Source organism: Gymnoscopelus microlampas, assembly GCF_963454915.1.
Source record: "Gymnoscopelus microlampas genome assembly, chromosome: 23".
Classification (NCBI taxonomy): domain Eukaryota; kingdom Metazoa; phylum Chordata; class Actinopteri; order Myctophiformes; family Myctophidae; genus Gymnoscopelus; species Gymnoscopelus microlampas.
Genome location: NC_139960.1, coordinates 8,128,547 through 8,144,976, shown reverse-complemented (window position 1 = coordinate 8,144,976; position 16,430 = coordinate 8,128,547). Strand labels below are relative to the sequence as shown.

At 43.0% G+C, this 16,430-nt stretch overlaps 1 protein-coding gene across 1 annotated transcript; it reads right to left on the bottom strand.

Annotated features, from left to right (window-relative positions):
* Positions 1–840: 840 nt before the first annotated feature.
* On the bottom strand, positions 841–16,045 carry klhdc10 (kelch domain containing 10). Its single transcript, XM_084049627.1, has 9 exons — positions 15,834–16,045; positions 7,186–7,407; positions 6,364–6,518; positions 5,622–5,770; positions 5,424–5,508; positions 4,108–4,174; positions 3,505–3,552; positions 2,796–2,935; positions 841–2,259 (listed from the first exon to the last, which is right to left on the bottom strand). The coding sequence occupies exons 1-9, from the start codon at positions 15,907–15,909 to the stop codon at positions 2,050–2,052; spliced, it is 1,152 nt and encodes a 383-aa protein (XP_083905753.1). The 5' UTR covers positions 15,910–16,045; the 3' UTR covers positions 841–2,049.
* Between the last annotated feature and the right edge of the window lie 385 nt (positions 16,046–16,430).

Genomic DNA, 16,430 nt, shown 5'->3' with positions numbered 1-16,430 from the left:
ATTGCAGCTTTAATGGTTGAGGAAAGGCACTGCATTACATTTAGAGATAATCAGCATACTATCTACTACAAAACACACCCAGCGTTGACAAGCTGTTAAAATAAACCATTGGCTCAACAGAGAGGGAGTAAACATTTTAACATAATTATGACACATTTTATTTGAATAAAAGCATTTTTAAAGTAATTTTTACGGAGCACCATGTTCACAGTGATTGATGGCTGGGTTTACAGATGAGAACTGCTCGCATACACTCAATGAAAATGAAAGCTACATGGAACTATTTTGAATAATTTCTTTTCTTTTAAATTGTACCGCACAGTAAAAGCCTGTGTTAATTCATTCAACCCTTAAAAGTTAAATTAAAGCAGCACTATGTAACTGTTTTAAATCAAATAAAATGTAATCTTAACCAATGTGTATGGTAGAGTATGTTAATACAATGTAACTTATGTATTTTGTCTCCCTGCTCTTCTATTGAGACATTTAGATCGTCTCTCACCCAAACACAGGATCTCGACACGAATTTTGATCTGATGGTCAACATTAAATTTATCCCCTGAGCGAGCAGGCAGGCTCTATTAGCTCAATGGTAAAAAATGTCAGCACTTGTGCAGGAAACCGGGTTCAAATCCGGGGTAGAAGAGGAAAGTTAGGTAGTGCTGCTTTAATACTCATGTTGAATTCATTGTTTTGCGTGTTGTGGTGGGAAAAAGTCAAACTAGCATCCAGTTCATCATCACACCAAAGTAACGCCATTACTTTTCAAACCAACATCATACACAGGTTTCTCCACCAGCGTCGACAACTAAATTGCTGCCTTCCACTTTTTTCAGACATAGGCCTACTGATAAAAAAAAGTGAACTAACTGGAGCCTTTTAATCTTAAACACCTGCTTAAAAAGTAAAACAAAAAAAAAACATACCTCCCATTTTTTTCAAGTGTGTGTGCAAACAATCTGATGATAAGATACAACAAAGAAACTGCCTCAGTCCTTTCAATAAATAAACATGCAGCTTTGTCTTCTTAAAGTGGTAAATAAGGCTGATTAAAGTCTTTTGTCTTCACAAACATGACACTGTGAAACTAAACATTTCCAGGTTTTTCGAAGTTTTTTTTTTAATACATTTAATTTTCATTATCGGGGGGGGGGGGGGGGGCAGAGTGGCTCGACTTAAAATCCATAAAACATTCCACATTAGTTTTTTTTTTCTTGATCATCCCATGAAGTGCAAACAAAAAACAAAAAGGCATCCCATTGTTTTTTGGTTTTAAGGCGGGGCTGCGTTTTAGACACACGGGAACGAAGAGGAGACGACATCTCCCCATAATGTTCTCCATATAATAGAATCCTGTGCTCTGACTGTCCAATCCCGTCTCCTCCTCCCATCCCACACACCTACCTACCCATCCATCCATCCATCATCCATCCATTTGTCGAAGGGGCCGCTCACACATTTTGCATGCGACAGCGTGTCGGATACGCTGGGGGGGGGGCGCGGCCATTTCAATTCATGTCCTATGGAATTCATGTGGTTTTCAAGCGTCCGACGTTAAGTGTTGGGAACCCGGAGGAACCGGTACCCACATTGAGGAACCGGATCCATCACAATTTGGAGCCATTTCTGGAACAGGTTTTAATCACACTGTCAGAGCTGGTTATGTGGACTTCACGTCTGCCATGCAATTACAATACCAGTGGTTCTCAAACTGTTTAATTTCAAGGACCACCATAACTCTGAGGGGGTACAAATGGTCCATTTGGTTCCATTTGTACACTCTCAGAGTTACAGAACTGTTAGGGTCCATTTGGAAACCCCCTGTAGGAATCATCGGCCGCTTGAAAACCCACGCGACTCCCATAGGAATTGAATTGAAATGGCCGCGACCCCCCCCCCCCCCCTTCCTCCTCCCCCGGCGTATCCGACACGTTGTCGCTCGCAAAATGTGTGCGCGGCCCCCCCCCTCTAAGAACAAAAGGCGAGCCGACGACGAGTGCATCTTAAAGAGTTCAACGGGCGAACTCCAAAAGATCACTTTTAGTCTTATTATTTCAAGCGCTCGATGAGCTCCTGCGTGAGGCCCAGGTTCAGCAGCTGCATGGTGGGGAGAGACGCCAGGTGAGGGAAGGCCTTGAGGAGTTTCTCCCAGCACAGCTCCAGCAGGCTGGGCACCGCCAGCCAGATCTTAAACAGGGAACCCGTCCTCTTGTTCTCGTGGATGTTCACCACTCCGCCGTGGATGAACATGCAGCCAGCCTGTGTGTGGAGAGAGAGTTAAGCATCAAGTGTTAAGTTGCAAAAATATGAACCACTTAACCTCCATTTTACAGGACAAATAGCAAAGATTGTTAGCATTTTCTAAAAATTATAGCCTATAATGCCCAACATTGGGACGCCAGGTTTAAAGTAGTTAAAAACACAAAAGATCACATGCAAATCTCTGCTGTCAGTCAGAAACCAACTATGTCCAACATATTCATATTTCAGGAAATGAAAAGGAAAAAAAAACTGCCACATCAAAGATGGTATGGTGACTTGTCAGATACTTGAATGTGTCCTTATGTTATCGTCACTTTACCCAAATACAGCTCAAGTGGAGTTAGGAGGTTTGACTGACTGTTTGAGGAGCCAATGGAGTTATGAGGTTTAGTCAGTGTAATACTTTTCATTGGTTCAATAGCACCGATTTTTTTTTTTTTTAATTAAAAAGTTGAAAAATGGAGATAGTTGGTTTCTGCCCGACGGCAACGATATATTTAGTATAAGGAGTGAAGAATGGGTAAATGACTAACCGGGGTAACAGCAGCACAGTGGAAGTATGCAGGCTCAGGCATCAGCGCTGGGAGTTTACTCCACTGGAAGGTGTGAAGGTTCATCTTCCATAGATCAGATAATATCAACTCCCCGTTGTAACCTCCACATATAAATACATCTGGAACACAACACACACACACACACACATAGTTGTAACCTCCACATATAAATACATCTGGAACGCAACACACACACACATAGTTGTAACCTCCACATATAAATACATCTGGAACACAACACACACACATAGTTGTAACCTCCACAAATAAAACCATCTGCTGACACACACACACACACACACACACACACACACACACACACACACTCACGGTCGCATGCGGTTGACATCATGAGAAAAAAACAAAAATAATATGGAGGCGTTTAAACTCCAATGTCTCAATTAGAATTCAGTTTTTCTTCAATACTTTTTTTAATCAGCTGCAGATTTATTTTTTATTGAATTAACCGTAGCAATATCACAATTTATAAATATTTTACTTGCTGTATTGAAAATGTTACTTGAGTATTGGCATCAAAATAAACTTTACAGTACCAATTGTAAAAGTAGATACTTATGCAGGATTTCACAACCATGTAGGATTGTACTTAGTATTGCGTCAATATGTTCATCACTTTAATAAAACAGGGAATAGGGAAGAAGAGACAGTATTTGGTACAACATCTCACCATTTCGTATTTGCACACAGCTATGACACCTCCTAGGAGCAGGGTATCCTACAAACAAACACATTTTTAGAACCATTTTCTCACATAGGGAAAGAGCAATGGCCTTAAATGGTAGGGCAAGTGATTTTCCTTAGTTAAAATAAGTGTTAAATAGTTCTATATTCTGACAGTACTCATTGCTATAGAATCTTTGTTCAGTAACAGGAGTCTCCATGTCTCTCAAGCTCTTTATTAAACAGAAAAAGCATTTTCTGGTCGGGATATCAATTTTACCCAATCAGGATAGAGAACTCAGTCAGGATACAGGATGAACTAGTATAGTGATGACACAAAGAAATGAGCAGACACAATTGGAACTGGAACACTATAAAAATGAAGCTGATAAATGGGTACTCTCTCCTGATTGGCTGAAATTGTGTCACCTAACTGAACATTTATTTTATGTTTATTAGTAAGAGCCAGGGAGACTCCTGTTACTGAACAAACACTCTACAGCAATGGTCAGAATATAGTGCTTAAAACTTTTAACAAAACACTTTTCGTTTTAACCAAAAATCATCACTTACCCTACCTTTAATTTGTGACACATTGTAACATACTCACCTATTTTATCATGAGGTTTAGTTGAAATCTCCTCCCAGGAATTTGTCTCCAAATTGTAAGCATGTATCTGGAAAAAAAGGGAAAAAAAGACGAATATCTCTCGCTGTTCATAGCCACTCACACATGTATGTCTCACTCTCATGGCCAACCAGAATTGTAAGATTAAAGGTCCTTGCACACAGGGAGTGTGCAAATATTTCACACCAAGGGTACAACATTAATGCTTTCTTAATGTCAAATTATGCCTCGGCTTGCCGAAAATAGCTTATCTACACGCTTGTGGATCAGCTATTTATGGCAAGTGATACCGTCATATGACGAAGTATAAATCAGGCTTCCATTAGGAATGAGTTAAAGACATACAGTAGAGGTGAATCCATCCATTGATTTAGATTTAGGTTTATTAGGTTCACATAAAAACAAAATGGTGTTTCACACATCCACAGTAAGATTATCAGTGGACAAAAAAAAAAGAATAATCTACCATAGAACTAATTCGTGTCAGATCCTGTGTCCAGGTGAGACCGTCGACATGATCTACATGTCTCAATAGAAGAGCAGGGACACAAAATACAACCACCCCAATTGTATAAGTTATATTGTATTAACACATCGGGTGCCGATCACGGTCTGAACCGTGTTTTCACATAGTAGCGCTCTGGTGCCGTTCGCGGTCTGAACCGTGTTTTCACATAGTAGCGCTCTGGTGCCGTTCACGGTCTGAACCGTGTTTTCACATAGTAGCGCTCTGGTGCCGTTCACGGTCTGAACCGTGTTTTCAGTCTTTTTGTTTTTTTCGTTTTTCTCCACACGGGCGGGGCTAGAGCAGCTCTGGGAGTACCCATTGTGATCTTGAGAAGGAAGGGCCAGATAGATCACCGGAAACAAAAACATGGCTTCCATCCGCTTCCTGTCTATTTCCTTCTTTAAAACGCCTATATCTCCGGATCTGTTTCCGGTGTGGAAAACCGGTCATGCGCGGTGCGCGATCCGTCCCCGTTGTAACTTGCGAGTGAAATGTTATCGATCCAGGCTGTAGCCAGGGTCATCGCGCAACATGAATGGATGCTTTTTTTAACGTGGATTTGCTCGTCGCGGAGTCTAAAGCTTTAAACAGCAAAGTGCAGTCAATGGGGAGAATGCTGGCACCCAACGTAAGTTGTTATGAAAAAATGCTGGCACCCGATGTGTTAAGATACTCTACCATACAGATTGGACAGAATTACATTTTATTCATTAAAAAAAGAAGTTACATAGTGCTGCTTTAATTGATTTTTTTAAATTGCTAAAAATGAGGCTGATCAGAACCGTAGTACCTTATCAAGAGGATATGATGTCCACGATGTCCCTCCTCCCAGGATGTAAATCCGCTGTCCGTCATGTGCTATCTCATGCCTGTACCTGTACAACATATGGAATAAAGCAAAAATAAAACCTCTTGTCAGGCCCAAATTACTTATCAATTTGGGGGTCCTTGACAGGCAAACGTTTGAGAATCAACTGGTATAACTGACCGTTCTTCGGGCAGGTCGTGCGGAGGGTTGTTGGGCTTGAGGTGAATCCACTCCCTGGTGGTCAGGTCTAGTCTGTGGAGGTCTGTGCTGTAGATGTACCCCGTTGTCCCTCCAAACACGTACAGGAAGCCGTTTATGATGGCCATCGCCTGGTGGAGGGAGGGAGGGAGGGAGGGAAGGTGTCAAGGTAAGACTTCTCACAGTTTAAAGTTGAATCCGCTGTAGACGGAATAAATAGAAATGGAATAACCGACAGCAATCTGTATCCTGTGTGAGTTCTCTCACTGAAAACGCATGTTCTGTTTACTAAAGAGCTGGAGAGACAGGGAGACTCCCGTTATTGAATAAACACTCTATAGCAATCAGAACATGGAGCTATTTAACACTTATTAACAGAACCATATCACTTACCCTACCTTTAATGCACTATTTTATTTGAGCTGCCAGTTTCACTATTCTTACCATTTTCACCTACAGTATAATGACATGCCTAAAAAAGGAAGGCCAGGCTGAAAGTCATTAAGTCTGTCTGTGGGTCTTATAAATATATTTTTTTCCATTTCCTGACAAGTAACGCTTTTAGACATATTGTACCACCCGACAGCGACCAAATGGGTGTGACCCAGCTAGGGATGGAACGATAATCGTTATTATCGTTTATCATGATAAAAAATGGTTGTCCTCCGTCATACACATACATGAATTAGCTTTTGTTTTTTCTCCTCTTTGTCTTTATTGTTACCTGTCCATAGATTCTGTTGGGCTTCTTCCCCCGGCAGTTGAGCAGCGACCAGCGCTTGTACTTTACGTTACAAACGTGAACGTCGTTCCCATTGTTTTCACCAAAGGGAATCCCGGTGCCACCGAAAACCAGCAGGTTGTTTCCGTGCAAAACAGCTGAACGGAGACAGGAGACACGGTATTCCATTAGTCCATTAGTGGTTCTCAACCTGTAGGGGGGGGGGGGGGTCCCCAGATGATTTGCTCAAAGTGCAACATTGTTTTCTCACTCAACAGTAAACAAACCAACACACTGTAAAAGCGTATACAGGGTATATGCCCATCAGGAAACCCTGTCCCTGGCCCACAGTAAAGAGGAAACAAATCCAGATTGACGCAGTGACGGTGTAGTTCTGTATACTGTAGGGCTGGGCAAAGCATCGATATTAAATCCAAATAATGATATGAGACTACATTATGCTCTGGGATTTGCGATATTGTAATATCGTGATGTAACATAAGTGTTGACGTTTCCTGGTTTTGCAACATGTTGTGAGCCTGTCGATTGGAAACTTTGAGATTGGAAACCCCCATCTGAAAATATTTTTTTTCAAGGGACCCCCAGAAGCAAAGATTTGAGTCAAAAATCCCTTTAAGCCCGGTGCCGGGCTATGAGCTTGTATATCTGGTATTTTTGAATAGCCAAAGTAAAAAGTAATGGTTATGGCTAAAATCTAAAATGACACAGACGTGTTCTGAAGGGTTAATTGGCTTAATGACTAAATTGGGGAGAAAAATGGGTAAGAATATATATATATAAAAATTTAAAAAAGAACGTCTTTACCCGACATGGAGGCCAGCTCTGTGGGCATGTAGCCCTCCGTGCGAATCTGCTGCCAGGTGCCCGTGGCAAAGTGGTAGCGCCACAGTTCCCTGAAGAGTGGGTAGTCTTCGTTCTCCGAGCCGCCCGACTCGTCGTAGTCTGGGTTGTAACCTCCGAACACGTACAGGTTACTGTTGTCCGCCACACAGCGATGCCCGCTCCGAGCAGGGGGGGTGCGATGACCTGGGGAGGTGGGCACAGAATGGCATAAGCAACAGCATACATAGACTTAAAGGGGAGTTATGAAAATGATCTACTGTACCACACGTCCTAGGATATAATAACATCATATAAAAAGGTAAGAAAAAGGCTAGTCCGAAATTCCCCTTTAATAGTATATGTACTGCTCATACTAGTATGTATTGCTCATACAGGTTGTAGGGGAGTTTTTTCAGGCTTGTGTTGATGTGACACAAGACACGACTCAAGTCCATGTGTGACCCAGAGCAACAAGAGAAACTAAGACACCGTTGTCTAATAATGCAAAGAAGATAAGCACGTGCATGATAAGATAAGTAAAGACGACACATAGCTATCTTTGGGCTTGGTAGAAATGACCCATGGACTCCATGTAAAGCTCAGATGACTACAATAAACTCAAGAGTTTATCCTCCTGCCTTGGAAAGGTCTCTGTAGTACTGTATGTATGTATGTACAATTGGCAACGTAAAACAAAAAAGCAAAAGTAGCTTTGGTTTGGTTCTGCACTGAGTTAAAAAAAATGTTTTGTATTTTACTCTAATGGTTTCCTTTCCACCCAGGAACGCTGTGAGACTGTCCTCAGTCTCTAAGTGTTGACTGACTGAGGCTAGTACCATACTGGATCTTATCTAAGCTTCCATTTGCTCATTGGAACACCTTTTACTTTTTTTTAAACTTTATTTGTTTATTTGGACAGGACAATGCATATTAATGGACGTCACATGGACGTAAATACACCAAATTTAGCAAAGATGCTAATTTTCATCCGCAGTCCTCACAAAAAACATAAAATCAGAGACAAATGGTGGAATACATTTACATAACATTACATAGGGAACACAGCATAAAAATAAACCTAAAACATGATTACAAATGGTTGCAGCTTTGGTTTTCAAGCAACCATCTTTTCAGATTGAATTTAAAAGATGGAAATGTAGCACAATCCCTTATACGCAGAGGAAGGCCATTCCATGCTACACAACCCTGTACTGAGAGGACATTTTGACCGAATGTTGTTTGCCGGTGCGGCACTTCGCAATCTCCTCGAGTGGTTACTCTGGTACTGATTCCCCTATCAGGCTTCCTTTTAATGAATTCACTTAGGGGGGGCGGACACAGACCATATAGGGTCTTGTATATGACCCCAACCTGTTTGAAAATTTTGAAGTTGTCAAAGCTAAAGGATGTTACAATGATGATATGAGTGAGGCGTCCTGTCAAACACTTTGAGCGCACTCTTGTAGAACTGTTAAATGGGTTTGGCAGTGGCTCAGGGATAGAGTGGCCGGGTAGAGTGAACTGGAAACCGCAAGGTTCCCAGTTCGATCACGGGCTGAGGCGCTCCCCCAGAGTTAGTGTCGAAGTGTCCTTGAGCAAGACGCTGAACCCCTAATTGCTCCCGATGAGCAGGTTGGTGCCTTGCATGGTTTCCTCCACCACTAACGCACTGCCAGTTGAGCTGCTCTGCTCATAGACAAGGGAGGTCTCAAAGCCCACACTCAGCTCTGCAGCAGCTCCTCCACAAACTGACTAGCTTTTACAATTTTACCCAGTCCTATTTTTTCCTTGTACTTATAATATGCTTGTTTAGTCTGTCCACTTTGCTGTAGCCAACAGATTTAAAAAATCGGGTGCTTTTTTTTTCGCTTTATTGAGGCACTAACTGAATGACTCTGCCACCAAGTAGCCGGTTAGCCTATTGCCTGCTGCTGGTTTGACAGCCAGCAGCTACGCTAGCTGTGGCTAACTCAACGGCCACCATCTAGGCACATTCGGCTCCGATTCTGCTCTTTTTATGATTGGATGCATTTATTCTAAACTTTCAAACACACGAGGACTCTACGGCGACCTGTCCCTACCCGGAATTGCTGTTTATAGCCGGCTACCGCTGGCCTGCTGTCAGCCTGACAGCTAGCAGCTGTTGCTAGCGGTGGCTGGTTTGACAGCTGTCATCCACTGAGGGAAGGATCATCGAACCCTGTGTGAATTGAATTTGAGACTACTCACCGCAGCGGGTCACCTTTTGGTGACCCTCGCGGGTAAGTGTTCTTCTGCACTACTGCCCACTGTGCCCAGCTACTGGTTTATGCCATTTCTCCTCTCACCAGCCTACATCATCTATACATTACTGTTACACTGTCACTGGCCACAGTTGTTTTCTCCCTCAGCACCACCACTATCATCATGGCACCCTCACCTACCTCAACGCCCAGCTGTGAGTGCTGTCTCCGGCTCTCACAAGAGGTGTCCGAGCTGAAGTCCAGAGTGACCCGGCTTCATCAAATCCGGGACGACGAGGCCCTCTTTGACTCCCTCTGCCCAGATGACATCTCCCAAGCTCCCGTGATGACCTCGATCGACGCCGATGTCTCCGTTGGCCCCGCAGTCATCACAGCAACGGCTCGAGATCTGGACAAAACGGTCCCCTGGCTGGATGCCTCCGTGTACTGGGCCCACAAGAATGGGGCTAAGTCCAGGCTCCCACCCCCGGCCAGTTCGACTCCGGTCCCCTGGAATACAGTGGCACGGAGCAAACATGGGGGTCCCCCTCGCCCATCTCCACCCCATGCTCCTCCACCCACCACCACCAGCAATAAATTCTCCCCGCTGTCTACTGTCGATTTCCCTCCACTCTCTGTCCATGACCCTCTGCCTGCGGGGTCGTCACCCAACGGCTCCTCGCCTCACCCGGCGAGGCTGGGGCTGTCCGCCCCTGTTCAGATAAATAACCGCCACCAAATGGTAAAAGCAGCTGTCCGACGCCAGTCCGGGGCTCTCATTCCGCAGTCGCGGACGAGTGCCTCAGCCTCACCCGTAGTGGATCCACGCACCCCTCCACAGCCGTTTCCCTCGCCACAGCCTCTCCAGCCGCCAGCTTCTCCTGCTATCCTCTGCCCCCAAATCACCCCGTTGGCCCCGAGGGCAGATCTGACTCACTCCAGGGTCAATCATTTTGTCACAAATACTCCAACCGCCATCCCTTCACTTATACCCCCGTCACTGCTGATCGTCGGCGACTCCATAATAAAACACATCCACTTTCCAAATGCAATAACGCACTGTTTCCCCGGAGCGACTGTTCCAGTCCTCCTGGAGAAACTCCCAGGTGTTTTCAATTCACTTCCACAGTCCATCACAAGGGTCCTGGTCCATATTGGGTCAAATGATTCTTCCCTGCGTACATCCGAGCAGTCCAAAACCCACTTTTTACGTCTCATCGATCTGTTGAATAATAGTGGAATGACTTTCTTTTTCTCCGGTCCTATCCCGACTTTTACGGGTGGTGACGAACGTTTTAGCCGAATCGCCAGCCTAAATACCTGGCTCTTACGGCTCTGTCGTGCCCACGACCTCAATTTTATAGACAATTTTAACTTGTTTTGGGGACGCTCTTCTTTTTATGGTTATGACGGTCTCCACCCAAGTAGACTGGGTAGCCAGATGCTAGCGGCTAACCTAGCCCGTGGTGTTCGTCACCACACTGCATTGACCACTGACCTGTCCGTCACCAATTGACATCCTCCGGGTCCCAGCTCCCATTACTCTAGTTCCACCCTGTTTCCTAGTCCCTTCTCCATTGGGCTCGGACCACAACATGCACTTACTACTATTGTTCAAGCTGAATTGTCAACCACTTGCAATATCCCTGTTAAGCTCACCTTAAATCGTGCCAGTCACAGATCAAATTGTTCTTTAAACCCCGCAAACTTAATATCAATTAGACCTACTAAAACCCATCTCCAATTGCCCCATCTCATTCCATCTGTCACTTCCTCTGTTAACATGGGTCTTCTAAATGTCAGGGCTCTTCAAGAAAAATCAGCCATTTGTCAAGAGTTCATTACCTCACATAACCTTGACTTCTTTTTTATTACTGAATCCTGGCTCGATGTGGGGGACAATGTTCCTCTCATCGCTACTACCCCCCCTAATTTCGCATATTTCACTCTGCCTAGACCAGTGAAAAAGGGTGGTGGATTAGCTGTCTTCTATAAAAATGTTTTTAAATGTTCCCCTATCACTTTTGGTAATTTCACTACTTTTGAAGTTTTTAGTTTTTTAATTAATGGTAAGGACCCGGTACTCTGCGTTTTAATTTATAGACCCCCAAATGGGAATTGTGGTTTCATTACTGAATTCTCTGATTTTCTATCACTTGTCACTCAGCGTTTTGGACACATCATTCTGCTTGGTGATTATAATATACACATCTGTTGCCCCTCCCACCCTCTCTCCACTGCTTTTATGAATCTTATTGAATCATTTAACATCACTCAGTTTGTAAATGGACCCACTCACCTCAAAGGTCACACACTTGACCTAGTGATGTCTTTAGGTTTAGCTATCCAAAACATTGAATTGTTCCCTTTTTGTCTGTCTGACCACAAAGCTGTGGTTTTTAAAGCTCCTCTTCCATGTCCCACTCCTACATGCTCTACTCCTGTGAGAGCCCGTATTTTTAACTCTAAGTCTGCCAGTGCCTTTAGTGATGCCTTCACAGCAATCCCCCATCGGCCGATTAATGAGCACATTGACATTGATTGCTTGATCGCAAATTTTAACAGTAACTGCACCTCCATCCTAGACTCAATTGCTCCATTTACCATACGCACACCTAAACTAAATAAACAACCCTGGCTCAATGACCACACTCGATCCCTTAGGAGAGAGTGCAGAAGGGCAGAACGCAGTTGGAGGGCAAACCAAATGCATTCATCTCTCACAGGCCTTAAGGAGCTGATGGTGAAATATCAGCAGGCTATAAAACAAGCCAAATCCAGTTATTACTCTAACATCATCTCCAATAACAGCAATAACCCCAGGACCTTATTCAAAATAATCAACTCTGTCACGGCACCGCCAGCTATTACGCATATTGATCCATCCCCGGAAGATTTTCTTAAGTTCTTCATAAACAAAATTGAGACCATTCGGCTACAAATACCTTCTTCCACTCCTGATAATTCAATCCCACCCAATACTCCATTTCCACTTAATCAATTCGAACCCACCACTATTCCACTTATCACCAACACTATTTCACAGATGAAATCCTCATCCTCCCAACTGGACATAATCCCGACATCTTTCCTTAAGGAGATTTTTGGTTCACTAGCTCCCACCATTCTCTCTATAATAAATAACTCCTTAGTCTCTGGTTTCTTTCCCTCCTCATTTAAACATGCCCTAGTTCAACCCCTTCTTAAAAAACCTGGTCTTGATCCTCACCTTCCCAGTAGTTATCGACCCATTTCAAAACTATCCTTTCTGTCCAAACTTCTGGAAAAAAACATCTCCACACAGCTCATTGACCACTTACAACACAATAATTTATTTGAGACATTCCAATCTGGCTTCAGAGCCCTCCATAGCACTGAGACAGCATTAGTAAAAGTAACCAATGACCTACTCATGACTCTAGATGATGGTGACTCCTCGATCCTGGTCCTTCTGGATTTAAGTGCGGCTTTTGACACAGTAGATCACAACATTCTGTTAAATCGCCTGGAGTCATGGGTGGGTCTTGGTGGCACTGCCCTCCAACTGCTCCGCTCATACCTCTCAAATAGAACCCTGTCCGTTGTTCTTGGGAATGTCTCCTCGACCTCTGCCCAGCTTACGTGCGGGGTCCCACAAGGGTCCATACTTGGCCCCCTATTATTCTCAGTTTATATGCTCCCCCTCGGTCATATTATTCGTAAACACAACATCCATTTCCATTGCTATGCAGATGATACTCAGCTCTATCTTCCACTCAAAACCTCTGACCCTAGTTGCCTATCCTCCCTCAAAGCATGCCTGGCCGATATCCACTCCTGGATGTCTCAGAACTTTCTCCAGTTAAACTCCGACAAATCCGACATTATTCTTTTTGGTCCCCTCAGTTCACAAACCACCATTTTAGACAGTCTTGGCCTCTTGGCAACGAATGTGACTCCCGTTGCAAGGAACCTGGGAGTCCAATTCGACTCCGAACTCCGGTTTGAAAGCCAAATAAAAAAGGTGGTACAAACCTGCTTCATGCATTTAAGGAACATTTATAAAATCAAATCATTTCTTTCCACTGCCAATCTTAAAACTGTTGTGAATGCCTTAATATACTCTCGCCTTGATTACTGTAATGCATTATACTCTGGTCTCAACCAAAACCTTATTCATCGTCTGCAACTGGTCCAAAATGCAGCAGCCAGGCTCATCACTGGTACCAGGAGATTTGAGCATATAACCCCTGTCCTAGCTGCACTTCACTGGCTGCCAGTTGCCTTCAGGATTGATTTTAAGATTTTATTACTAACTTTTAAAGCTCTGAATGGTCTGGCGCCTAGTTATTTATGTGATCTGGTGGAACCTTATGTGCCAGGTCGCACCCTTAGATCCTCTGGCCAGGGTCTATTGGAATTTCGTACTGCTAAGTTGGTGACCAAAGGCGGTCGGGCCTTTTCTATAAAGGCCCCTATACTCTGGAAAAGCCTACCAGAAGAACTAAGATTAACCAGGTCATTAACAAGTTTTAAATCCCTGTTAAAAACCCATTTTTACAGAATGGCCTTTTTAACTTGAGATAAATGTTGTTGATTATTGCTCTGTTTTACTGTAAATGTATATATCACTGTTAATTCATTATCTGCATTGTTTTGATTGCTCTTCTGACTGTTCAAGCACTTTGTAACTTTGTTTAAATAAGTGCTATACAAATAAAGTTTTATTATTATTATTATTATTATTATTGGTGTATGAATGTGTGTGTGAATGGGTGAATGGCACAATCAATGTAAAGCGCTTAGGATAAAAGCGCTATATAAATGCACCATTTACCATTTAATGTCAAGTTTGTCATCCAAATGGGTTGTACATACTGTAGGCTACAAGTTCCAAAAACCTCTACTACTACTACTACACAATTATACTCTCTGTAGTCTACGATTACTGTAGTACTCTCTGTACACATGGCACGGCAAGGCTACTTACTTACTTTATTCTCTGTAGGCTGTGTAGTCTAAAATACTACTCTTACTCTACAACAGTGGTTCTCAAACTTTTTCACGTAAAGGACCCCCAAATTAATACATATTTGGCCGCGGACCCCCATCTGAAAATATGTTGTGCCAGGGAACCCCAGAAGCAAAGATTTGTGTTAAAATGTTAACTAATGTTCAATATCTACTAAATAGCAGATCTACAAGCTCATGGGCTATGGGCTTGTAGATCTGCTATTTTTTAATAGCCAAAGTATGCAAAGTTAAAGTGGTTAAAATGATTGCGATGCTACTGTACATTAACTGCTTTTTCTGGGGACCCCCTAGAACACCCACCCCAAAAACCCCTGGGGGTCCCCGTACCCCACTTTGAGAACCAATGCTCTTCTCTACATTACAATACTATGTAGTCTATACTATTATTACTGTAAATACTAAATATGTAGTCTACACTATCATAGCTGTACAATACCTGTGGCCCTAATTATAATAGGGGCTTGGTGTTCTTCTCACTCATGTGAAAGCTGTTAGTGTGGTGTAGTGTTGAAAGCAAGAGAAAACAAATCAAAATGTGAAAATAAAAAAGATTTCACTCATACAGTTTTTAGATAGATACCAAGTTGACTACTGACTGGACTATAAAAGCAGGATTTCCCAGCATTAAAATTAAAACCTTAACCATGTCAGAAATCAATGCTATTATTTTTTGCCCCATTCTTATAATGCAGCTGCATCGCTCTGAAACACATGGGTCTTCAACAGGGGGTCCAGGACCACTAGGGGGGTCCTCACTCCTCAAAGTCACTACAGTCTTTCTTATACACTCTTGAAAGAATGTGACAAAAACATTTTTTTAGGGGGGGATTATATATATATATATATATATATATATATATATATATATATATATATATATATAAATGTCAGAAGGCTGATCCTACGCATACTGTATATATTCCTCCTGTTGGAACAGACGTTTGCATAATGTATGTATTTAGTTTTATCTATGTCTGTATTGTACTTTATTGTTGTTTTTCTGTAGTTATGGAATATGGACCCATGGTGACTGGAAATAGAGTTGAATATGATAAAATCATCTAAAACTGGACCCAAGCTGTATAAAACAGTTATACAACCCTATTCAATATAGCAGTTTTGCAGTATAGCAGGGGGGGGGGGGGGGGGGTTTGACCACCAGAACCACATAAACCACTAGAACCACATAACCACCAGAAACATGCTAGCACTGGGTCAACAGAACCAGTAGAGCCACGAGATTGATTGATTGATTGAATACTTTTAACAGTTTGCAAATAGAACAACCACAGAACCACCAGAACCAGAAGAAAGGTGTATAAAGCCACTGGGTCAACAGAACCACCAGAACCAGTAGAACCATGCTAGCAGTGAGAGTTAGCATGTGAAGCTAACCTGCTAGCGGCCTCCCGTTCACTCTCTCAAAGCCGTTGAGTCGGTCCAGACCGCGGGATCCGTCTGCGTCCGACATCCTGCTACCGGGTCAATCGATGTAATCGATCAATAAACGGGGCTGATCAGTAATACTAACAATAATGATTAATAAGGTTTCTACTGATCAAACATCACAGGCAGCGCGAGCGCAGCGCATCCTTCAGGCCATTCCCGACCCGTCAAACCTGGACAAGCGACCAATCACACGCCTTGTTATTGGATGCGTAGCAGCGAGACTAGCCATGGATCACACATGACGGTTCGTCATGGATGGAACTTCAACCTGGTGTTTGAACTTTCTCCATTTACGGCCCGTACATCTACATAAACGTTCATATTTCAAATATGAAGTACAAACCCCATGGCCACGGACGTTAGACTTATGTACGGGCTCCCAGAAGTACCCGTATGTTCTGTGTTGTGCAATAAAAAGCATTTGAATCCGATTGGTGGCCATTTTATCATAGAGTTATTATGTATCAAAGAGTGCAATACACCTCCCAACCAATAGGGTCAATTAGTCGAAAGCATTATGGAGAAAATTCGAAGAAAATAGCC

What these genes read in the sequence shown, in the direction of transcription:
- klhdc10 (XM_084049627.1), bottom strand. Translation starts at nt 15,909, where the DNA reads ATGTCGGACGCAGACGGATCCCGCGGTCTGGACCGACTCAACGGCTTT. An exon ending in CATCATATCCTCTTGATAAG is followed by an intron (nt 4,175 to 5,423) that starts GTACTACGGTTC and finishes CTTTTTTTCCAG; the next exon opens with ATACATGCTTACAATTTGGA. An exon ending in ACTGTGCTGCTGTTACCCCG is followed by an intron (nt 2,260 to 2,795) that starts GTTAGTCATTTA and finishes CTCCACACACAG; the next exon opens with GCTGGCTGCATGTTCATCCA.